Source organism: Topomyia yanbarensis, chromosome 2 (genome assembly GCF_030247195.1).
Source record: "Topomyia yanbarensis strain Yona2022 chromosome 2, ASM3024719v1, whole genome shotgun sequence".
Lineage (NCBI taxonomy): Eukaryota > Metazoa > Arthropoda > Insecta > Diptera > Culicidae > Topomyia > Topomyia yanbarensis.
The window spans coordinates 262,227,980-262,253,238 of record NC_080671.1 but is presented as its reverse complement, the minus strand read 5'-3'; the positions used below and the strand labels follow the sequence as shown (position 1 = coordinate 262,253,238).

The following is a 25,259-nucleotide window of genomic DNA, read 5'->3' as shown; positions in this document are numbered from 1 at the left end:
GGTTGGGAAAAAGTCCGGCTCGGTACTGGACAGTATCGGACGACGAATTGTGGACATTTGAAGCGGACTATGGGTGAGTTTAAGTGCTCTTTAATGTTTGCAGCCCGGCTGACAAACTTTTGGTAAATTAGAATTGAGAGATGTCGCATGCAGCTGGACTAGACGGGAATATGGACCACGGCACGGGGCCGGAACAATTTGGCTGGACTGGCGCTGGACGGACTGCTGCCATGCTGACCAGGAATTGCCTCAAACGGCCTATTTGAAGACAGCTATAACGGATGCCGAGAAGGGAAGTTGACCTCCAGTTAAAGGAATGTGTGAACAAATTCTAATGTTTCCTTTTTCTTTTTAGGAACAATCGGACAGCGGAACCCAAGATGACAATCAACCCCAAAGGATGACCCCATTATGAACCCACATTTAACATAAACTCCCACATTAAACATTAACCAACTAAATCACCAAAACTTTGCTATCTATTGTGATAAATAAATAAACACTTAAATAAATAACAAAGAAATAAATAACAATTAACAAATAACATGAATATAAGGAAATATACGATAATTTTAAGTACTAACATAGGTATAAGGAAACATTGTGAACTACAAACTAACATTACTTATATCCGAAAAATAGTATGTACAAAAATTGTATACATTGGGTGATCGTGCAAAGGCACAATTTCATTTCTTCTTCCACCCACAAACCTTGTATAGGTTGTTAACAAGGTATGTGTATCCCGATGCAATACAAACTGTGTTTTTTTTCAAACATGGTTAAATTTCCAGAAACACTGCCGATTTCTTTAAATTGCAACGCTATTCAGCTAAAGCAATTTGTTACTGACAGCTCGATTAACTCGGGTTTGCTCAACATCGTCTGTAGGACTTCTGAGTCTTATTTTACGATCAACGTTTAAGATTCCCCCGTCTTAAACTCACGCTTTGTTGCTTCTCGCTGAATTTTCGCGGTACTCCTCATCAACGCACTGGTGGCTCCGAGTTCTTGGTTTTATAGGTCATCGTCCTGATGAAATCAAGGACTCGCTCTGTCTTCAGATCGAGGGGAACTTGTTCGTTCAGTAACAAATGTTTTATATTCAAGAGTGCTGCAACTCAAGGAGATCTAAAATGACCATAATCCAACACGTTCGCAAAGAATGAAGATCTTCGTCCCTATTCTGCACGGCGTGTGACATGAGACGACTAATCTCACCTCACTCTAAGTGACTTTTCTCACCCAATTCTGAAGAGTCTTTTCGGGTGACGTGAGACACCCATTTAACCGCAATGAGGAATCTCACAACCCCCGAGTCGACTCTCAGAATAGGATGAGAAAAGTCACGTAAAGTGAGGTGAGATTAGTCGTCTCACGTCACACGCCGCGCAGAATAGGGCCGCTTAGCAACAAGGATGCCCCCAGTAAATGAAAGTTGTTGTGCGGGTGCACTGTCTGAAGGACAGTGCTAACTTTACAAACTGCGGTACAGTATTTCCTGCAACCACAGCAAAAGCATCATGGTGCGTTGTATCAATCAGTAAATACTGAGAGGTACATAGCTTGACTTATATCCGATCAACCAGTGATCGATGTTAAAACTGAACTTGAGTGGGTAAGTTTCTTGGAAAACTTGCAGTTGAAAATTCCCTGTCTCTTCCCCTTCAAGTCCTCAAGGTCATAACAGTGAGTTCCTACTACCCTTTTTCCTACGGCTGGCACATATTTGGGGCCCAGCTTTGCAGAAAATCCCTTGTCTATGTCCGATTGTTCCATGTTTTTCTTCAGAACCTTCTCACCCACAGAGTTAGTTGGACAATTGGCATTGGAGTGAAGATTATAGTAGGACGATTGAGCACCTTTCGTCTGTCCGCGACGACCGCTGTTCACCTTGCAAGTAGTGAAATCTATAAGACGATCTAGCCTGCTGTTAGCACTGTTTTCGCGTTGCGCTATTCGCGTTCTCTCTGTTGTCAACGCGAACACTGTTTCGGTTACGCCTATGCTTTCCGATTGCTTATTTGTGTTGCAAACTTGTTCGTAACCATTCGTTCCGCCTATCATCGGTTCAATTCCGAACAATTGCCAAAAGTTGTAACCCAGTATCAGGTTTCTACAAATCTGTGGCACTACAAGTGTGGGTACCACCTTTGTTACTCCTCGGAATGTAATCGGTAGTTGAACATACCCTAAGCATCGGCGCACTGTGCTATCTGCTGTAATTATCTTAAGCGGACTTCGCTCTATCCTCAGACCGTTTCTCTGCATCACGTCGGTCATATTCGTTTCACTGATACTTGTGCCTGAGTCCAGCAATGCTTCGTATTTTGTTTTGAATATACTAACTGCAACATGTGGGCAACTTCCGTCACGAATACGCACCTCACATACCTCATTGAATTCTGTTTTCCTAGGAACACTTTTAGTCAAAGGAGTACCGTCGTTCCCTCTTCTGCACCCCTGATTTAGTTTCCCGATGGATTAACTGTTTTCAAGCGATCAAATCGTGAATGATTCTCACATGTTACTGTTGTTTTACCGGGCGTTCCACAAATGTAGCAGAATAACTGCTTCTCCTGTCTACAGTTTCGCCAGGCATGTCCCCTCCTGCGGCAATTCCAGCAAAGGGGGTTATGCTGCTGATCGAGTACCGGTGTCACGCTGGTTGGTTGCTGAGTTCGTGTTGACGATTTGAACTGCTCATTTGCCTGACGATCACTATTAAACCTTTTCCCTAAAGCGTTCACCTCCTCTGCTTCAGAGTAGGATCCGGTCGATTCTTCAGCCTCAATATTGTGTATACCTGTCGCGTTACGTGTCGGCCCTTCTCGAAATTGTCTGAGTGCATGATCGTTCGCATCGATACGGTACGCATAGTATTCGAGCTTGCGCAAATCTCGTACAGTACTGCACGCCAGTTTGGAACGGTAGTGTGGACGCATGTTGTCCCAAATGACTTCAAAAACCCTTTCCTGACCAAGTGGCGATGATAGAAGTTTGTTCAACCTCTCTATCTCCGTCTTAAACGTCAAAAACGGCTCGTTCCTGAGATGTTTCCTCTCGTAAATTTTCTGCCGATTTCCCTGGTCCTTGTTCGGGTTGCCGTACGGATTTTCTCCTCAAAGTCCTGCCAATCTAGAAACTCGTCAGCGTAGCACAAGTACCAATCGTAGGCATCTCCCCGCAATATTGTATGCACTCGCTGCAACAGGATGTCGTCTGCGATCCGATCCATTCGCGCTAGCCTATGAATTTTGTGGAGAAAATCTTCCAACGATCGATGGCGGGGGTCGCAACTGAAAGTTAGATGCCATTTCTCCATACGCCGGTCTGCGTCCTGAATCTCACGATCACCAATTCGTCGATTCACACGACGTCTTGGGCGAAACTCCTCAGCGTCACACCCATTTTCGTCCTCGCTACTCTGCTGGATTACTTCACTCTGCCTTCGATGCAGGCCACCGGTGGGATAACCTCGACTGCTCCACTGAGAAACATGCCGCCTGTCGTTCCACCGCCTATCAGCTGGATCCTCCCGTTCAGCTATTCTCGTCCCGTCTTGACTCAAGAGATAACGTGTCCTACCATACATTCTGCTAGACCCCTGCTCCTGCCGCTGATCGCCTCGTTCATCGTAGTACGAACGCTCGCTTGTCGTCTCTATCCGTCGTTCGGCTGATTCCCATCGACTTGCTTGTCCTCTATCAGACTCATCTTGTAACGTCTGTGGTATTCCACTACATCGTCGCTGTGGTTCCTCTTCTCTCCTTCTGTATCCGGGTTCGTGATGGTTGACTTGGATGTACGGTGCAGGTTGCGCTTCTCCGTTGAACTCTACACTAGTCATCATCTCGGGAACTTGCAATCCTCGATTGGAAGAGTTGACGAACCTCGTCGGATCTGTATCTGGGTTGCCAGTCTAAATTCTGCCAATTCTCGCCTCAACTCAGCCACTTGCATTCTCAGTATTCAGTTTTCGTCGTTTAATTGGTTTTCCCTCTTCAGTTGTTCCTCACTTGCCGTTTTTGGAATAGCTCCAAGGGATCGCTTCGAATGCTCATCAGACGACCTGTCCTCGCGTTCTTGTCCGTCGTCTTGATGCCCTTCGCCTTTCCCATCATCTTTCCCTGACTCCAATGCCATCTGCTGATTATTGACAACTATTTCTGAATGAGAATTTTCGAAACCCTTCTTCCCACTAAATTTGTTCAACACACTTCGAATTTCCCCCACGAGTTCTTTACGCATGGCTTCGGATCCCGGATCCTCGGCGATGCTTCGGGCGACCCTAAGCGCGTAATGTTTCAAACGGGAAATGCACCTTCCATCTGGACTTTTCTCCAACTTTCCTCTTAAAACATCGATTATGCTTGACACGCGATCGAACTCTTGTTCAATAGTAAACCGCGACGGATAATCCCGATTTTCCCTCACATCATCGTAAAAAAGGTTTAGTAGTAGTCGATATTTGGCTTCCGAATCAGTTTTAGTTTCCCCAACCTTACGACGAATCATGAGCTCGTAATCTACTTCCTCATTGGTTAAGTGGTCAGCTCTCGGAAACTTAGAAGCCATTTCGGTTTATATTTGCATGTAAAAATTTATGAATAATATAGAAAATGTACAGAAAAAATGGTGAAAAACATATACAACCTTATCTCTAATTAATGCTCCCGCAAAACGACATCATCACTCGAATATTCCTTATAAACCCCAAAAATATTTCTGTATCCTCAAAAATTCCTCCAAAATAATATGCCTGATGATATACCTCCAAAAAATAAACGGTCTCCAAAATATGCTACATTACCCTAAATACTACATAAGTTACAACATGAACCTAGATTAAATATGTACATAAGAAAAGAAATAAATAACCGAAACAATCATAATTTCAACAATATTCTCCTGATTATTCTTCAAGACTTCCGAAAAAATCCTGCAGTTGGGCGCCAATTTGTGGCCAGCCCTGGTCGATCACTAGCAAGCGTGCAGCTTATGCGCCACTTTCCGTAGGAAGACTTTTTCACCTAAAAAAATTATTCAGGATCGAACCAGACAGGCTTATCAAAAATTAGCCTCCAAATGTCGGGTAGACGACCCTATTATCAACTAGCAGCAATCATTAAAAAAAAACCTCATCACCCTCAGAGAATCGGCGGTAAGAAATTCCCCATACCTAAATTATCCTCACTGGAACTGCAGCCACTCACCACCAGGTGGCACAAACATGCTGAAAACAAAGCTTTCACCACTCATCAAATTCCGCCAAGCGGAAAACAGCGAAACAAAACGAAAACTATACCGAACGAAGTGACGTAACCATACTAGAACGAGACTAAAACCATAAGGGAGTACTACATGAATCTACAAACATTCGCTACATTTACACTAAACGACATTTATTTACGGTGCAAAACGGCAGATTTTATGTTCTATTTCATGTTTGTATTTTCTAGCTTTTTAAACTTCTAGGCCTATCTTCTATGGTTGTGTGCATATTTTCTCTCCCTACTTGTGCTCATTGACCATGTGCTTTGCTCCTCATCAAATTCTCCCAAATTCGGTGACGTCACCTCACGGCTCCAGCGTATCAACAAGCTGTCGCTTTGCACCCGGGTGACTTAGTTAATTGGGTTGTGGGTTCATAAAAGCGGAACTCGTTATAATGGCCGACGCACAACCTCACTTTATGGACGGGTACCTAACTATCGCCGTCCGTGGACGACTTCTCGAGCGTTTTGCGCTCTGGCGGCTTAAATTACTGTGGCGTCCTCCCTGGACGCCACCCTTCACTTTGTAACCGTCGGTTACCATTCCAATTTGTTGGCTCTGCCACAATGAAATGAGCCTTAGACTCGCTTGTGAGCTCCCACTCCCTAAGTCCGACCCTCACTTTGACTAGCAAATCCTCTCTCCATACCACCGAAGGTACTCACAGTCGCATTCCAGCAAGAGTGGTATTTGTTTACAGCGGGTTAGGGTATCGGTCGCCGAGGGCAATCCACGGGTGAAGCGACCAAATAACGGCTGCTGAGCGGAAACACAATCATTGTCAAAGTTCGGGTGATTTCGTTATTTCTCCGAATCAGACTCACTGATCGCGCTTTAATACGCTCAGCCAAAATACTGAACCTTCTTTCTGTCCGTGAATACCAACGAAGTAAGAAGTGCGCGACGGTTCTAAATTTTTCTGGTTAGGTTATTTGTTAAAAAAACGTGGTGTACAGTGTTAATAATTGTCTTACTATTTACAGCTTAAAATATTTTTGAGTCTAAGAATAAAATTGTTACGAATAAAAGGAGGTGACATATACATACGGTGTTAAAAGTAAAAATTTACGAGGTAGTTAAAGTGCTAAAATATGTACAGTTTCGGTAATTAAAATTAATATATATTAAAATTTTATATCTAATAGTGTAAAATTGGCTAAAGCTAAAGGCACGAAATTTGTTAAAAGCTAATTAAAAAGTGTACACACGATAAAAAGGTAATTTATATGAAACGTTATAAAATGCTGGTATAGGTTAGGGTCGATAAGGAATGTGGCCGATTTTCTAATATTGCTGGGTAGGTTCCCAGTGAACCTTTTTATCTCGGGCTTCGGATCTACGTCCGTAAGTCGCTCTATTCACAGAAATTATCATCGAAGACCGTATCTGAATAAGCCATCTATCACGGCGAAGAAGACTCAACGCAGATAAGGACCAGCGGACAGATTGTACACGGCTCTCAGACGCTATTACGAGAGCAATATCGCACCTGCTGATAGAATTCGGCCCTACACCACGTGGTCAATTCCGTCACGACAAGGCAGCTTTCACATCACATCCACGTGATTGCCTCCGAGAAACGACAACTACATCGGTTCCCGTAACGACACGCTAATATCCAGTATCGACTTCAACTACTACAAGCAGTCGACAGCAGTCCCGGAAACCTAGCCCGAGATCACCCTAGCACACCAGCATAACTTAAAACCCAAACCGCAAGTAGAACGTAGTGACGTCACGTAGGTTAAGAGTTCATGTTAGCAATTAAGAATAAATCCATAATGTTACCGAAGTGCACCGTGAGTTAGTTCAAATAGTATTGGCCCTTATTGGCAAGTTCCACCACTAGCATTAATATTCGCTTGCGAACTCAAAAAGGAGTTATCAGCCCTCGTCATTGTTATTCCACCAGAGTTTTGTTTCAGTGTAGTGCTTGTGAGCAACCTGCAGTGAGCATTTCCACTTTGCCCGCCTTATGTTGGTTTGCAACATCGGTGCTTGCATGTGTGTTGGTTGATCCCCCCCGCTCAATGAATGAGTTCCCTCTAGCGCATATGCGACTGCTACCAATTCATCCACCCCAGCATTATTTCACCACCCTGAGCAAGTCTAGGGGCTACAAATTGGCGCCCAACTACAAAAACCCACAAAATTTCAAATTAAATTTCCTTACCGCACACGGGGAGGTACAAATCAGTACCCTGATTTAGTTTTCACTTCGTCCTCCAAACGAAGTCATTTTCTTTTGATAGGAATTACATTTACTACTCGTATTAAAATGGATGTAGAATTCGACATGCAATACAAAAGTCTCCTAGTCCATCACCTAGAGAGGGAAGAAATCGAACACGAGCTCGCGATTCGGGAAATTGAGTTTATCGAAACAGAAACACGCGCGGCAATAGCTAGACGACTAAGAGAACAAATCAAATCAGAGAAGGAATGTGGTAGCGCAGATTTAGATTTCAATCGATTAAATACAAACGTCGACGCGGAAATTTCGAAAATAGATGAAAAAGCTAAGGAGATCAAAGATTTTCTCGGAAACCGTAAACGATACGACGGGACAAAGGAAAGCTTAAAAACGCGTCCATTATTTCGCGCGCGTGAAACGTGTAATGGAAAACACTGAAGAGGAGAACGATCTCGCGGATGTTGATGCGCTAATCTCGTGCATTCGTCAAACTTATAATCAATACTTTTCCTTTTTCTCGCCTCTGGGTCAGCAAGAAATGGAGAAACAAATTAGTGAGACAATATCTAAGTTATCGATCGGGAATCAAAATCAAAATCCAGGGAATATATCGGCAGGTTCATCTAGTAACGTCGATGAAAACGTTTTCGTAACGCCAGGTCGACACCTAAAAAGGAACTTACAATCGGTAGAAAATAACAATCCAATCCCCCTACAAAATAATTTATTTCCATTCTTCATGCAAGCTGGGGCATACCCTTGGATGTTCGGACCTCCACAAATGCAAATGTGGGCGCAGAAAATGCTTCAGTTTAGTTCAATTGAAAACGCACAGAGTAAAGTTGAGTCATTCGGTGAACCTGAAAATATAAATAAAGTAGATGAAAACAAGGAAAAAGATAGGGAACCCTCACCAAAAGTAAAAAAGCAATCGCGTAATATCAGATTATGTTCAAACGTGTCTTCCGGTACGGAATCCGGGTGGTCATCGGATAGTTCGCGTCGTGAATCGAGAGGCAGAGAAAATTATCGTCGGTCCGGTAAACGAAGACCAGTCTCGGACTGGAAACTCAAGTACGATGGCTCCGATAACGGCCAAACGTTGATAAAATTTATAAAAGAAGTCGAGTTTTACGCGAAGTCGGAGAACATGTCCTACAAGGAATTGTTTCGGTCGGCTATTCATTTATTTAGCGGGTCGGCGAAAACGTGGTTCATGACAGGGGTGGAAAACGACGATTTCACCTCCTGGAATGAGCTAAAAAAAGAGCTCAAACGGGAGTTCTTGAGTCCAGATCACGACCATACTAGTGAAATACGTGCGATATCGCGAAAACAGGGCCCTCGCGAAAAATTCCAAGATTATTTCATGGAATTGCAAAAAATTTTCAATTCGCTTACGAAACCGATGACTGAGCGAAAAAAATTTGAAATCGTGTTTCGAAATATGCGCGCGGATTACAAGGGTCACGCGGTATCTTCCGAAATCGATAATCTGGCGGATCTAAAAAAGTTCGGACGACGGTTAGACGCGACCTTTTGGTATAAATACCAACCGTCTGCAAACGAAACTAGCCCCCGGGGAAAAAGCGTCATGGTAAACGAGCTGGATACAGGGGCGAAACCCAAATCCAGGCAAAAATTCGAAAACGAGCAATTCAAATCGCGAAATTTTTATAATACAAAATCCCGCGCGAACTTGTCTGACGATGAAAATAAAAACGCGCGTAGAACTGAGAGAGATCAGGGTCAGGTTTCACAGCAAGGTCTCAATGTGCTTCTGGAAAACTACCAACCGCCAAAGGACGGTATTTGCTTTAATTGCCGGCTTAAGGGTCACCACGCACGTGAGTGTAACAGACCAAGGCACAAATACTGCCAAAGATGCGGATTCCACAATGTGGATACGCATGCTTGCCCTTTTTGCGAAAAAAACTGTCCCCGAGGGCCGACAAGTCGAGCGTTCGTAAAGTCCCTCTCAACTGTAGAACAACTTGCTGCTTTGCAAAACCTGGGGTTTGAAAAAGTATGCCAGACAGATTATATCCATTCTTCCAATTACGAAATCAACGAAACCATCATACACCTGGAGAACGATGAGAGACCGTTCGTCGAAATAACTATTTTTGGAAATCCTGTGGTGGGTTTATTAGATAGCGGAGCCCACTTGAGTATTCTAGGAATCGGTTCGCTGAAACTGATCGAGAAATGCAAATTACAACTTTTTCCCTCCGAAGTAAGTCTAAGAACTGCCAATGGAGAAGAGTTAAACGTCAAGGGAACGGTATACCTTCCAGTTACGTTCAATGGCAAGACTAAGATCATAGAAACCCTTGTCGCACCATCGCTCAAAAGAAGAGTTCTTTTGGGGATGAACTTTTGGAAATCCTTTCACATCCAGCCAACGATAGTTGAAGCCAGAGTCGAGAATATGGAAATTAATGCAGACTCTGAAAGTTATGATGAAAAAGATGGGGACATCAGCAAGGTATGTTACTCTAGACTTACCGAAGAACAAAAAGCAGAACTAGAAAAAATTAAAACGCAATTTAAAGTGGCAGGGGAAGGTATCTTAGACACTACCACCTGGTTGAATCACAGGATTGAGCTCACGGAGGAAGCGAAGAAACTTCCTGCGGTTCGAATGAATCCATTTCCAACGTCACCCAGAAGACAAGAGCAGATTAATGCCGAACTAGACAAAATGCTTCAGGCTAAAATCATAGAGCGCTCGTACAGCGACTGGGCCCTGCGTCTTGTCCCGGTGGACAAGCCAGATGGTACGGTGCGTCTATGCTTGGATGCCCGAAAATTAAATGACCGCACCGTCAGGGACTCGTATCCCCTCCCACATGCAGATAGAATTTTGAGTCGATTAGGAGCTGCGGAGTTCATTTCGACTATTGATGTATCAAAAGCCTTCCTACAGGTGCCACTGCACCCAAGATCGCGCAAACTAACCGCTTTTTCGGTGTTGGGACGCGGTTCGTTTCAGTTTACCCGTATGCCCTTTGGCTTGGTCAACAGTCCCGCTACACTGTCAAGACTGATGGACCGAGTTCTAGGTGCGGGTGAACTGGAACCAAACGTATTTGTCTATCTAGATGATATAATCATCATTAGCAATACGTTTGACGAGCATCTGAATCTATTAACGGAAGTAGCGAACCGTTTAAGATTAGCAAACTTGTCGATCAATTTGAAAAAATCACGATTTTGTGTACCAGAAGTTCCGTACTTGGGTTACATACTGGGGTACGGAGGCCTTAAACCGAACCCAGACCGGGTGGCAGCCATTGTTAACTACGAGCGACCTACATCTCTCCGAGCACTCAGAAGATTTCTAGGGATGTGTAACTACTATAGAAGATTCCTCATCAACTATAGCGAAGTTACACAGCACTTGACAAATCTCTTGAGAAATAAGCCGAAATCCGTGCATTGGAGCGATCAGGCTGAAACAGCATTCATAACAATAAAAAATCTGTTAATTAGCGCACCCATTCTAACGAACCCCGATTTTTCGCGCCCCATCGCTATTCATTGCGATGCGAGCGATGCTGCAATAGCGGGAATTCTCACACAATCTTACGATGATGTGGAGAAGCCAATTGCGTACTTCTCCCAAAAATTAACCACCACCCAACAAAAATATTTTGCAACTGAAAAGGAAGGACTAGCCGTTCTCAAGTCGATAGAAAAGTTTCGGTGCTATGTAGAAGGCACCCGCTTCACGGTTTTCACGGATGCTTCTGCCTTGACTTACATCATGCGAAGTAGTTGGCGAACGTCCTCCCGTTTATGTCGATGGAGTATGGACCTACAACGTCATGACATGGTTATAGTTCACCGAAAAGGGGTTGATAATCTTGTAGCAGACGCCCTTTCACGCTCCGTAGAAGAGATCAAAGTAACGGAGGGGTGGTATGCTGATATGGTGAAAAAGGTCACAAAATCGCCTGAAAAATATAAAGATTTTAAGGTCGAAAAGGGAGTATTGATGAAACTGATTGCTGTCTCGGATGAGCTTCTAGATTACCGGTTCTCATGGAAAACTTGTGTTCCAGAACCACTGAGAAAAAAATCCTTGTAGAGGAACATGATGATAGTCTACATTTTGGGTGCGATAAAACCTTAGCTAAGATAAGGAAGAAGTATTTTTGGCCGAAAATGGCGGAAGATGTTCGGGACCACGTCCGCAAATGCTCCCTCTGTAAGCAAAACAAACCTGCGAATCGCTCGCAGACCCCCGAACCAGGTAAACAGCGCCTCACTACGAAACCATTTCAGATAGTCGCCCTTGATTTCATTCAATCCCTTCCCCGCAGCAAATCCGGAAATGTTCACCTTCTAGTGATCATGGACCTCTTTTCGAAGTGGTGTCTGCTTGTCCCGATGAAAAGAATTTCAGCGTCACAAGTGACAAAGATCTTAGAGGAGGCCTGGTTTCGGCGATACTCTGTACCAGAATATATGATCTCAGACAATGCCAGCTCCTTTTTGTCTAAGGAATTCAAAACCCTTTTAGCTAAATACGGCATACAACATTGGGCAAACTCCCGGCACCATTGCCAATCGAATCCGGTTGAACGACTAAATTGTACGATTAACGCCTGTATGCGGTCCTACACGAAACAGGATCAGAGACTTTGGGACACACGGGTGTCCGAGATAGAATTTTGTCTAAATAACACTCCTCACACTGCCACCGGATACTCACCATATCGTTTACTTTTCGGACATGAAATAATAGGGAAAGGGGAGGAACATCGGATGGATAGGGATCAGATAGATCTGTTGGAGGAAGAGAGGGTTGAAAGGAAGAAGGAAATCGATAAACATATTTATTCCATAGTGATGAAAAATCTGAAAAGCGCTCACGAAAAAAACATAAAAGTTTACAATCTGCGATCCAAGAATCCTGCTCCGGTGTACTCAATCGGTCAGCGGGTTTTCAAAAGAAACTTTCGCCAGTCATCCGCAGCGGATGCTTACAATGCAAAATTGGACGCATTATATGTACCGTGCACTATTTTGGCCAGAATTGGCACCAGCTCGTATGAGTTGGCCGATGAAAACGGAAAATCTCTTGGTGTGTTCTCCACGGCAGATTTGAAACCCGAATCTTAAAAGAAAAAAAAAACACAATCTTCAAATGGAGGTCTTGAATAGGTTAGGGCAAGCGATGGATCCGGACATCAAAGGGTTTGCACCTGTTCATTAAGCTCAAGTAGTCCAAAACACGGTCAACAATATAGCTCGATCGATTGATTTACACCTTTCTCCGATTTGGGTGAAATTGTCTCCTACGACAGATCCTTTCCTCTCAGCGAGACACAACCAACCGTTCAATGAAACGCTAACCGACCAATGAAACAAAATATCTCGCCGAAACATCGCGCGCGCGGAAATTTTCTGTCGACAAGACACAATTAATAGCCACATATTTGTAAAAACGCATATTAATTCTTAAAAAAACGGAAATGCGACTACGTTTAACCTGAGTATTAACCACATGTAATGTTCTCGTGTCGAATGTAAACAGTCCGATTGATAATGGCCAGTTGACAGTTCTCAACACGTAAGAGTGTTGGTATGATGAGTTCTTTTCCCGTTTCATACGGAGAAGCGGAGAAAAGAACAAGAATCAGTGGTATTAAGTGTTCATCTGAAATGATTTTACAACCAGTTAAATTCGTTATTCAGATAGAAATCTCGTTATTGGCAAAAAAACAAACAGATTCTTAATATAAACGATGATTACGTTGGAGAGGGACGACGGGGTATTGTAACCGTCGGTTACCATTCCAAATTGTTGGCTCTGCCACAATGAAATGAGCCTTAGACTCGCTTGTGAGCTCCCACTCCCTAAGTCCGACCCTCACTTTGACTAGCAAATCCTCTCTCCATACCACCGAAGGTACTCACAGTCGCATTCCAGCAAGAGTGGTATTTGTTTACAGCGGGTTAGGGTATCGGTCGCCGAGGGCAATCCACGGGTGAAGCGACCAAATAACGGCTGCTGAGCGGAAACACAATCATTGTCAAAGTTCGGGTGATTTCGTTATTTCTCCGAATCAGACTCACTGATCGCGCTTTAATACGCTCAGCCAAAATACTGAACCTTCTTTCTGTCCGTGAATACCAACGAAGTTAGAAGTGCGCGACGGTTCTAAATTTTTCTGGTTAGGTTATTTGTTAAAAAAAACGTGGTGTACAGTGTTAATAATTGTCTTACTATTTACAGCTTAAAATATTTTTGAGTCTAAGAATAAAATTGTTACGAATAAAAGGAGGTGACATATACATACGGTGTTAAAAGTAAAAATTTACGAGGTAGTTAAAGTGCTAAAATATGTACAGTTTCGGTAATTAAAATTAATATATATTAAAATTTTATATCTAATAGTGTAAAATTGGCTAAAGCTAAAGGCACGAAATTTGTTAAAAGCTAATTAAAAAGTGTACACACGATGAAAAGGTAATTTATATGAAACGTTATAAAATGCTGGTATAGGTTAGGGTCGATAAGGAATGTGGCCGATTTTCTAATATTGCTGGGTAGGTTCCCAGTGAACCTTTTTATCTCGGGCTTCGGATCTACGTCCGTAAGACGCTCTATTCACAGAAATTATCATCGAAGACCGTATCTGAATAAGCCATCTATCACGGCGAAGAAGACTCAACGCAGATAAGGACCAGCGGACAGATTGTACACGGCTCTCAGACGCTATTACGAGAGCAATATCGCACCTGCTGATAGAATTCGGCCCTACACCACGTGGTCAATTCCGTCACGACAAGGCAGCTTTCACATCACATCCACGTGATTGCCTCCGAGAAACGACAACTACAACGGTTCCCGTAACGACACGCTAATATCCAGTATCGACTTCAACTACTACAAGCAGTCGACAGCAGTCCCGGAAACCTAGCCCGAGATCACCCTAGCACACCAGCATAACTTAAAACCCAAACCGCAAGTAGAACGTAGTGACGTCACGTAGGTTAAGAGTTCATGTTAGCAATTAAGAATAAATCCATAATGTTACCGAAGTGCACCGTGAGTTAGTTCAAATAGTATTGGCCCTTATTAGCAAGTTCCACCACTAGCTTTAATATTCGCTTGCGAACTCAAAAAGGAGTTATCAGCCCTCGTCATTGTTATTCCACCAGAGTTTTGTTTCAGTGTAGTGCTTGTGAGCAACCTGCAGTGAGCATTTCCACTTTGCTCGCCTTATGTTGGTTTGCAACATCGGTGCTTGCATGTGTGTTGGTTGATCCCCCCGCTCAATGAATGAGTTCCCTCTAGCGCATATGCGACTGCTACCAATTCATCCACCCCAGCATTATTTCACCACCCTGAGCAAGTCTAGGGGCTACAACTTTTAATTAGCAAGAACGATACGACTCACCAGTTCTGCTGCTGTTGGTTTATGCTGCTGTCGATCGTTCTGCTGCGATGACGGGCGATGCGATGACGGGCGATCACATCGATCGGCCGCGCCGGTTTCTGACCAGCGGTTTTTGGTTGCTGATTTATCGGTCGGAAAAGTTGCGATGATCTTTTCGGCGGTTGAAGAAAACGGTTTGTCGATGGACCGTCCTTCCTTCCGGTGTCGTAGCGGTGCCGGGTTCAAATTCGTCCTGTGTTTGAACCTGCGCGCGTGTTATTTTGTCCTTTCTCCTTCCTCTTGTTCGTAGAAGTTGTGCAAAATGAAAAAATGCCGTCTGGCTATTGCACAACGGGGTCATTAGCACATGTGGGGGTCAATGGCCTGAAACTTTGAGCACATTTACCTTTTATACTGTTTCTTCTGCTCAAGTTTAAACTTGACCTGAGATGGGAGAGCAAAGAATCATACCAATTCACAGTACTATAACGTCACATTAATTACTTTGGACAAACTAAAACCGGGCAAATCACGCGAGCTTCCAAAACGTTTGGCGGACTGGGACGAAATGGACTAGCAGCGCTAATCCTCAGATTAGAGAAGGTAATTTCGTACGAACTTACAGGAAGTACGTATTTTCCCGCAAATTTCTTTGGGCAAGTTCGGAAATCAACGACCCTACTAGCTGTTTTATTCTGAAAGCTAACCTTTGGCTCTATCTGTCCCTCTCCATCATGCATTTCAAGCGAAGGATCGTAATGGTTTTCGTCTTCAGAAGAATCTCAACAGGCAATTTAATTTCTTCCCCTCGCGGAGAGGAGTATTTGCTAGGGTGTTGCGCAAGAATCGATCAACGGTAGGTTGTCTAACTCTTGGCGCAAACAAATCAGACTGGTTCTACAAAATTTGAAAAATATTGCTGAATATGACATGACCGCTACAACATACACACACATACATACACACACACACACTATTTGCCGATCTCGACGAACTGAATCGAATGGTGTATGACACTGGGCCCTCCGGGCCTCGGTTAAAAAGTCGATTTTTACAGTGATTGCATAGCCTTTCTTTATATGAGAAAGGCAAAACATTGAAAATATGAACATTTAAAGAAAAAAATATGTAACTTCATTGCTTATTACCTTTTTTATTCCACATTTTTCAATTAACTGAAGGGTTGCTAAAATAAAAGTTTTCCTATTACTGCAGTAGAACGTTTTTGAATGTATAATGTTTGCCTTAAAATGTACGGAATTTTATTAATAGAAAATGCAAAAGTTGAGTTTTTTTCATAAACATTACATTCTGAGGAGTCTCTTAAAGTTAAATTTCGTGTGAATAAGAATAACATTTTATTATATATGGTTACACAAATGTACAATTATTCAACACTATTTTTAAAAATATAAAAATTTTACCGTATTCACCGCATTACCGCGCGGTGCGGTACGGTAAATAAAGTGCGGTTGCGGTAAGCGGTGTGGTTTTTTTTATTTTTCTGCGGTTGCGGTGCGGACAATCCATTTACCGCCCATATCCGCACCGCGACAAACCCTAGTTAGCAGAATTGGTTTTGGATAGAATTTGTGCGCTTTTACCAGAATTCTGGCAGCAAACCGGTAGTGCCCGGTTTTAGCAAGAATACTGCCAGGAATATACAATTATGTTCGACTCTTGCCAGAGTTTTGTTCGACTTTTGCAATAATTCTTTCCAAAAGATTTTGCGATGGTTTTGGTACTGATCTCTTCAGAATTCATTTCGCATATTACTCAGCTCCAGCCCGACAGAAAACTAATTGAACGGCGTCTACCCGAGGATTTCATGTTGGTTCGATCCCGAAGATTTTCGGAAATTTTAATATAAGTGCAAGTGGCTCGATTTTGAAAGCCATCTTCTTGTATTTCTGAAAATCGATTTATTTTTCTTGGACTTTGTGGATCCAAAATGGAATCTATGTTTCTGTTAAGGTATGGACAGTTTCTAATTTGAAAAACGAAATAAATTTGGTGATAGAAATGCTTAAATTGTTCATTTTTTACAGATATAGAAAATAATAGATGGGATGCGCTTTTGTTAAATTTTGTTCCATTCGAGCCGCCATGACATCACCAAATCACAAAATTTGCTTAGGAGTTCAATATATGGGAGCTGTCAAGTTGTCCCCGGGCTGATTGGAACCCTTCCGTAACAATACCGACATATTAGGGGAAGATGGGGTAAAACGCACCCCCTAAGGAAATATGATCATAACTCAGCTATAGAACATCAATTGGGAGAATCTAATTAATGATATCGTCTATCCCACATTTTCCTCTGTAATCACAATCATAACGCTTTGCAAAGTATTCAAAAACATGAAAAATATTCAATTTTTAAAAATCGTTTAATATTACCTTTTCAAAAATAAGCGGGGCAAAATGCACCATAACAACGGGTCATAATGCACTACAACAACGAGGCAGGATGCACCGCAACAACGGGGCAGAATGCTCGGTGAACAAGCAAGTAGTTTTGTTTTCTGACGGGATTTCACAAAAGTGTCCCATTACATAGCCTTAGGTTGTGCAATTAGCATGTTTTCAGAACGATTTTTCTGTTTTGAATTAAAAATCGGCAACATCAAAAAGAGGCTATTTTGCCCCCGATGAAGCAGAGATATAAATTTTGCAAAAAGTGAACTATTTAGTAAATTTTTCATATATAGTGCGACCGAATAATGAGCAACGGTATAAATAGAACTGGAATGCACTGATATAATCGTAAAACAGCATTTATAAGAGCTGAAAATCCTTGTTGCACGAGCCACACTAATTACATGATAAGAGCACGTTATTGTTTTTTGTTTATCGAGTTGCTATTGATGTACGGCTATCAAATTTTTGACAGTGTAAGTTAACTAAGACGGACTGGTGTTACCCATTGCTAGAAATTTTCAGCAGTTTTCGATATAAACAAGGGGTGCATTTTGCCCTGAGAGTGCGTTTTACCCCATATTCCCCTATATATTTTAATAAAGTAGTCGAAACAATTTGTATTTTTTTTTGTGAGAACTGACATCGAATTAAATATTCACAGATATAAATACCAAGTATACTAAAGTATTTTTATACAGGAAATCCGATGTAAAGATAACCTCATAAAAAAACCATTCCCAAAAAACAATCGGCCTTATCCTGCACGGCGAGTGAGGTGAGACGACTAAACCCACCTCACTTTACGACTAAACTCACCTCACTTTACGTGAAAGAGGCTAGCCCCTGAACTTTAATTAGTGGGCGATCTTTTGCTTAACTTTGGGCCACCACACAACCACGATGGTCGAGTAGGACCAGTATGCCAACCTCGGTTTGAGACTCCAAGGGTTCCCGAAGAGTTTACTGCAAGCCCACAGTGCTATTGTTGCTATATTAACGGCGTATGTGAGGTGCGAGTTCCAATTCAGCATTTTGACTAGGATAGGTGTTTCGCTTCTTCTGCGTAGTTGATTGTAGTTCCATTGAGCGTTGGGGGAACCAAATTAATTTTTTTTTCCTATTGGAAAGCGGTACAATGATTGTTTTTGTAGGGTTCGTGTTGAGTCCCTCTTTGAAACACCATGTCATGAAGATCAGGGCTAATAGAATACCATCGCTTAGAACAGATTCATATTTTCCCCTCACAATTGGGAAAATGTCAACTGCATTTCCAACAATCTCGAAACCCATTTCAGTCAGATCATTGACTAGCGACCAGAACAGGGATGATAGCACGCCTACCTGGGGACAGCCTCTATTGGCCGTTATAGTTGCTTTCATGTCTCCCAACGTAGCTGTGATCTCTCGACTACTGAGCAGTGCAAAAATCCAGTCCCCTATCGATTTTTACACTCCACTTTTTGCCAGGGTCTTGTGAATTGGTGTGTAGGACGTATTACACTAGTTTACGAGAAAATGAAGCTTCAAGAAAAAGTATTTTTTAGACTAATTTTGGGTCGCTGAACACGAAAACAATATTCATTTTTTTGTTCAAAGAAGCGATTTTGTGATTTTCTCAAAAAACTCGTTTTTGAGCACTTTTTGTAGTTTTTAGTCAATATTTCTTGTCAAAATCATTCAATTAATTTAGTCAGTATGCAGGTTGAAAGATGCCGAGATGCCCTTTCCAAAAACATATAATATGTGTCGATCATATGTAGAATTTTTAGTGCCGCAAGCGACTAAAGTTTAAAAAGTGCATTTTTGACCATTTTTAAAAGTTACTCATTTTTAAATGATTTTTTTTACCGAAAAACAAATTTTTTCGGACCTTTTAGAATCTAAGATAACAAATAATATGTTTACGTTAATTTTAAGCCTAATATCGCTAACATCGGATGGAAAATGTTGATGTTATGGCACATTGAGCGAAATGGAAATTTTATGATTCTAGCGGACCTTGCCCTGGTGCGGCGGTTTAGAGGGTGTAGCACTGGCCTCATAAGACAGTCGTCAAACATTCGAGTTCCTATCGGGAAGGAGTCTCAGTGGGATCGTAGCACTAGCCACCTAATATTCTGTGAACTGAGAATCTGCTGTGAAGCCTGTTGAAGCAGAAGGCTAAAATTCCTTTAATTCGTAAAATATGTACTCACCACAGACAAAACAAAACTTTTCCAACGATATTACCACATTTTAAAAAGAGCACTTAGTTGTACAATGAATATCCAAAACCATTCAAATGCCGCAGGATGGATGGATGCAAGCTCGAGAAGACAGTACCCAAAACAAACAATAACTATCAAGTATAGAAGATTATTTCAGCCGAAAGTATGATTGTGCGAAAAATAAAAAGTTACTATTTTCACTCAGTGCTTCATACCATCTACATTTTTCATCCGACTTTTGTGACCATTTAATTAAAATTTATGCAAAAAGATTGTTTATCTCATTAGGTTCTAAAAGAATTTTCTTCTGTCCTTGATTTATTATAAAAATTTTACTAGAGATATGCATTTTTTTTAAAAAAAGGTCGAACATTAGACTTTTTTTTACTTTGGTCGATTGTAATCATAATAAATGTACATTTCTCGACAAACATACGATTACGGCTTAAAAGCCAACTGTCAAAATACTCTTTGAAAGGAAATTCCGGACAAACCGTTACTGGTTAAACGCAGTTCATAGTAGTTAATGCAAGAGAAAACTTTTTTCTGTTGTTCACTATAAACATCTGTGATTGGCGGGTAACAGTTTGTCTGAAATTTCATTTCAAAGAGAATTTTGATAGTTGGCTTTTAAACCGTAATCATATGTTTGTCGAGATTTGATCTACACATATTATACATTTTCGGAAAGGGCACATCAATACCTTTCGAACTGTTTCGATCGGATCCTATTTGAACAAGATATTGACAAATAACTAAAATAGTGTCCAAAACACCCTTTTCAAAGAAATCTTGAAAATGCTTCTTTGAAAAAATGGACTTGGTTTTCGTATTCAGCGATCCAAAATTAATTGAAGAAGCACCTTTCTTCTTAGCTTATCGCGATTACCTTAAAATTGTTAAAATCTGTCACATTAGATTCTGAAAATATGAAAAATTATTTTTCTGTAATAAAAAAAATAGTGCAAAAACAAAAAAGCGGAAGCAAAAGAAAAACTTTTTTTTTTAAACTCGAACTTCTTTGAAAGAGAAATAGAGTATTATTTTCGTATTCAGCGACCCAAAATTAATCTAGAAAACACTTTTTCTCGTAATTTCATTTTTCTTGTAAACTAGTGTAATCTTATGTAAGAGCAAAAGAGATATGTGAAAAACAGAGCAATTTTCACTCCGTGCCTAATAACATCACCAGTTTTTGTCGGATTTTCGCTATATTAGGCTTAAAATTCACGTGAGAAGTTTGCCTGTCACATAAGATTTTAAAAGATTTTTTTGATGATTTATTTTTTATGAAAAATCAACCAAAAACTAGTAATTCTACCGAACACTACTTTTTTGACTTTGGTTGCTCTTAAACCTAAATTGCTGATATTTATCCTAACATGCTATACATTTTTGGAATGGGCTCATCAATACCTTTCGCATGGTGAACGCACGTTTGTGTTAATAGGAAGATTTGTTCCAGAGACATTGGCCAAAAATTGCAAAAAGTGCTCAAACACCTTTTTTAAAAAATCACAAAAGCGGTTCTTTGAAAAAGAAAATGGATATGATTTTCGTGCTTAGCGACCCAAAATTGACTTAGAAAACACATTTTTTCTTAGCTTCATGCAATTAACCCAAAATTTGTAAACTAGTGTTATCAAATACACCGTCGACGTCAAGAAAAGCGCAAATTGCTATTTCCTTGAAACGAGGGTTTTCTCAATAAGTGTCACTAAGGTAATCTAGGGCTGTTTCCGTAGATTTGCCCTTTCGATATGCAAATTTCCATCAGTTTCAGAAGAGTTGATGCCAAACTAATAGGTGGATAGTGTCAAGTCCTTTTTTACCTGTTTTAAAATAAATATTACCCTAACTTCTCTCCAGCGCAAATCGGCATACTTTCTCGTGGTTTCCGTTGGTTCAATGCTCATATTCTAAAATGCAACTTAGTTTTAGTCGCATTGTTCTTTCTGTATATAATAGATTAAATTTACCTTTAAATGCCTGTTCGTGAGTCCCCAGAAGTTATTAAGTTTCAGTATGCTGTTATACGGGAAACCTATTTTCAATCTATTTGCTTTTTTGCACATCGGATGTTCACGTAATACTTAAGTTATTTACATTTAACTTGATTTATGTGACAGTCACATCGAATCTATGAATTGTATACTTGAAAGTCATTGTTCTATATTTGAAACCCATGTTTGCTGGTATGAATGTTAATTGCTATATATGAATCTAATGTGACTGTTATTTAAGTGTTTTCACTTGAAATATTTTTGGCTCAGTGTAGGAATTGAGTTGCACACACACAAATTATCTTAGTGATATTCAATACATAATGACTAGCGTAACACCCCTTTGGAGAGAATACTAAAATCTTATTTTTGGCGTAAAGTAGCCCCCGATGATGGTATCATAATTAGCTTATCTACGAAAAAGTTTAGTTACCTGTTATTCTGGTGAATGTGGGAGATGTCTGCACATCTTTCGTTTTTGGGAAGACAGTCACTTTACAGCAACACTCGATTTCACTATCGGCATTTTTGGCTACAGCAATATATTCTCCACAATCTATTAGATTTAAATTTTTTATACGCACACAACCGAATTCAGCGTTGCATTCGTTTATTGTTTCTTTACTCCACACAAGGGGTTTACCATTTTTAAACCACTTATATTGAGGTAATGGCCCAGTCACAATACATACAAGCTTAATAACTCCACCTTCCTGTGCAGTCACATTTTTCAATTTGGTCGCCCATGTTAGTTTCTTTTTAGAATCTCTAATTACAAACGGTTCTGATGGACCATCGTAAAAACGACGCCGGGGCATTGCCTTTATTCGATGTGCTGATTTAGATTTTTGAGTTTCAAGCGATTTTTCTTCTTCCGGTACGAAGTCTGGAGAACTAGAAGTTTCTATTTTACTTTCTATTGTTTCAAAAGCTCCAGCACCAGAATACTCTTTATCAACTTTTTTGTCTACGATGCTGCTCTGCACAGACTGCAGTAGTAGATTTCGAGAACTAAATGCCAATTCTTCTTCAAGCTGTCTTTTAAGTCGATCCGCATATTCGATTCGATGTACATGTACAAATTGTTCATTTGAACCAAATTTCACTTCGTGCTGTACTTTTGTTTGGCCGTCATTATTTTTAGCGCGGCACTCATATATACCACAATCCTCCTGCTGTGGTTTATGTATGCGCAGTTGGTACTTCCCATTTGGCTCACGGTTTAGCATATATTTGCCATCGTAAATAACTACCTCATTGTCCTTGAACCATTGAACTTCAGGATTAGGGACACCGTGAACTTGAGTTTCGAGAACCAAATCATTGGGTCGTAGATCATAATACTCTGAAAAAATAACGGAACAATAATATAATTATATTCAAAATCTTAAAGTTACTAACAAAATTATAGTTATTTAAAAGCCTATATCAATGCCTCGATTTCTGCAAACCACGCGGGAATAATGCGGTGCGGTAAGATGATCGTGAGGTGCGGTATAACGATTTTTACCGCTGTTGAGGGGCAGAAATAAACATTTACGCAACCGGCCTAATACACTTTTGTGTAATTTTAATGCAAAGGGTTTTATTAAGAGGAATAAGGGTTTCAGCGTGAAAAAAACACTTTTTTATGAATTTTCCTTAGAAATTTGTATGAAGCGAATTTATCAAATCTTTTGTACATTATAATGCGTCATTTTTCTGTAATTTTTCAAAGCAAAAATTTTTACAAGCGACTCGGTGACGAAGCTTTTTGTAGAACGACTCTGTGAAAAATCTATTTGCGGTGTTAACTGACATTCAAAAACTATTTATCCAAATTATTTCAAGCTTTGCATGCAGATTCTATGTAAAAACGCTTTTAATCCACCTAACAGTGTGATGAGACATTTCTTATAACTCTTATCACTTATCACTATCACTACCACTATCACTCATCGGATATTATATCGTTTGAGAACATTTAGAACATGATGCTTCGCGATGTTTTGATAACACATACTACATAAGATAGTGGCAGAACTCAGAGAATCGCTCAAATCAGCATAGAACAACATCAGTGCTAGAAATCTCAAACCAAATCAATGGGAAAGCGAAAAAAAAAAATAAAATAGACATACAAACGAATTATTGCTAATGCTCTGTTAATAAAATATCTAAATTCCTCAGTCAATGCATTGTGATGGGAAAACTGAATGTTCCTAAAGGGGTTATATATTGTATTGAGCCAAAAAAATCTTTTTTTGAATTTTTTTTGAATCGATTTGAAGTTTATACTTTACTCAAATTACCAACGCGACTGAGAACTATGAAATCAACATACTAGCTAGGCGATACTAGCAGTGACACCATTCAAAGAGAATCAACTGTGAATATTTCCAGACTTGGTTTTATTTCCTATTTAAGAACTATTGTGTTTTTTACATCCTTGATTGCATGATTCAGTGATCGAAACCCAAAACTTCATAAAGTATTTGAAATTATTAAATTAAAATTTGTTTTACATTTCTTACAAAAGAAATGTATAGAATTCGCTCAAACTTTGAAATCTTTTTCCGAGGCCCGGAGGGCCGAATCTTATATACCAATCGACTCAGCTCGACAAATTGGGACAATGTCTATGTGTGCGTGTATGTATGTGCACTAATGTCATGTAATTATCTCAGCAATCGCTGAACCGATCTTAACGAAATTAGTTTCAAATGAAAGGCCTATCGTTGCCATTTGACACTATTATTTTTGTTTTTCGATATGTTGTTTACTTTCTGAGACATGAGTGGTTTTGTCAAAACACAAAGGATGTTAAGCGAATAACTATCAAACAAAGTAAACGAATTGTGCATTCTTTATACAAATAGAAAGCTTATGGAAATACCTTTCGAACAAGCTGTAGACTGTCAAAATCCGTTCACAAGCGGCGGAGATATTAAACATTTTGTATTTTTATTCTTCGCTTATCAATTTCCACTAACTAAAAATGAATCCGTTTCATACAGAGTATAGCTTTACTGGTGTTTTAGGGTCAAAACTAAACCGATTTTGAATATCCGGGTATGAAAACACATCTACGTGATTCAAGGAATTCAATAAACATTTTGTGAATTTACTTAATATTTAATTAACTATTTCTCAAAAATTATTACGCAAGTTTATTTCAAATACAAAACAATGTGTAAATTCACTTCAAAGTGAAAATTTGTCCGGAGTTGACGTATTTATCCGTTGGATTAAGTCTTGCGTTCAGTCGTGAGATAGACGTTGGATGGTAGATGAATGCACAGATCACCAAGTAATCCACATAGTAGTGAGAAAATACATTTCTAACATAATTAGTGTTGCCACCTGTGGAGAGGCTTTGACCCGGAGATTTTCACTGACCTGGTGGATTGTGAGTGGAACTAGACAGAAATTGGAATCAAAGCGATTGCTCGGCATTTTTGAGCACTTTAATCGCTTTTTATTACTACGTTGAAATAAAGCTTTTCACGTTTGAGATCGGTTTTGTCGGTTTAATCTGGTGTAGTATTTCACTACCCCCATTAAGTGACAAAAATACAAAAGCACCAGCTACTCTCGCTGTGGAGGATAAGTCGAACATGCAACATGAACTCCATAACTAACGGAAAAAGTAGTGCAAATGAGGTAAGGCTGCGGCATTAAATGGAAAGCACTATGTGGTTTCGGTTATTCATCACCAGAGGTCGCAACACAGGGGCAAAAATTAACCTCCTTAGCCAACAGTAAAGGGTCGCTGCAGGCAACA

At 40.5% G+C, this 25,259-nt stretch overlaps 1 protein-coding gene and 2 long non-coding RNA genes across 3 annotated transcripts in view; 2 read left to right on the top strand and 1 right to left on the bottom strand.

Annotated features, from left to right (window-relative positions):
- LOC131680302 (muscle M-line assembly protein unc-89-like) overlaps positions 1-25,259 on the bottom strand; it is a 438,223-nt gene that overhangs the window by 405,536 nt on the left and 7,428 nt on the right. Inside the window, exon 2 of the mRNA XM_058961024.1 lies at positions 21,930-22,841. Within this exon, the coding sequence (XP_058817007.1) occupies positions 21,930-22,841 (912 nt within the window). The remainder of the gene's footprint in view (positions 1-21,929; positions 22,842-25,259) is intronic.
- Positions 6,161-7,049, top strand: LOC131683115 (uncharacterized). The gene is made up of 3 exons (XR_009304374.1): positions 6,161-6,199; positions 6,261-6,349; positions 6,423-7,049. It is a non-coding gene; the product is annotated as an uncharacterized LOC131683115 (long non-coding RNA).
- LOC131683113 (uncharacterized) lies at positions 12,977-14,678 on the top strand. The gene is made up of 4 exons (XR_009304372.1): positions 12,977-13,656; positions 13,719-13,807; positions 13,881-13,952; positions 14,037-14,678. It is a non-coding gene; the product is annotated as an uncharacterized LOC131683113 (long non-coding RNA).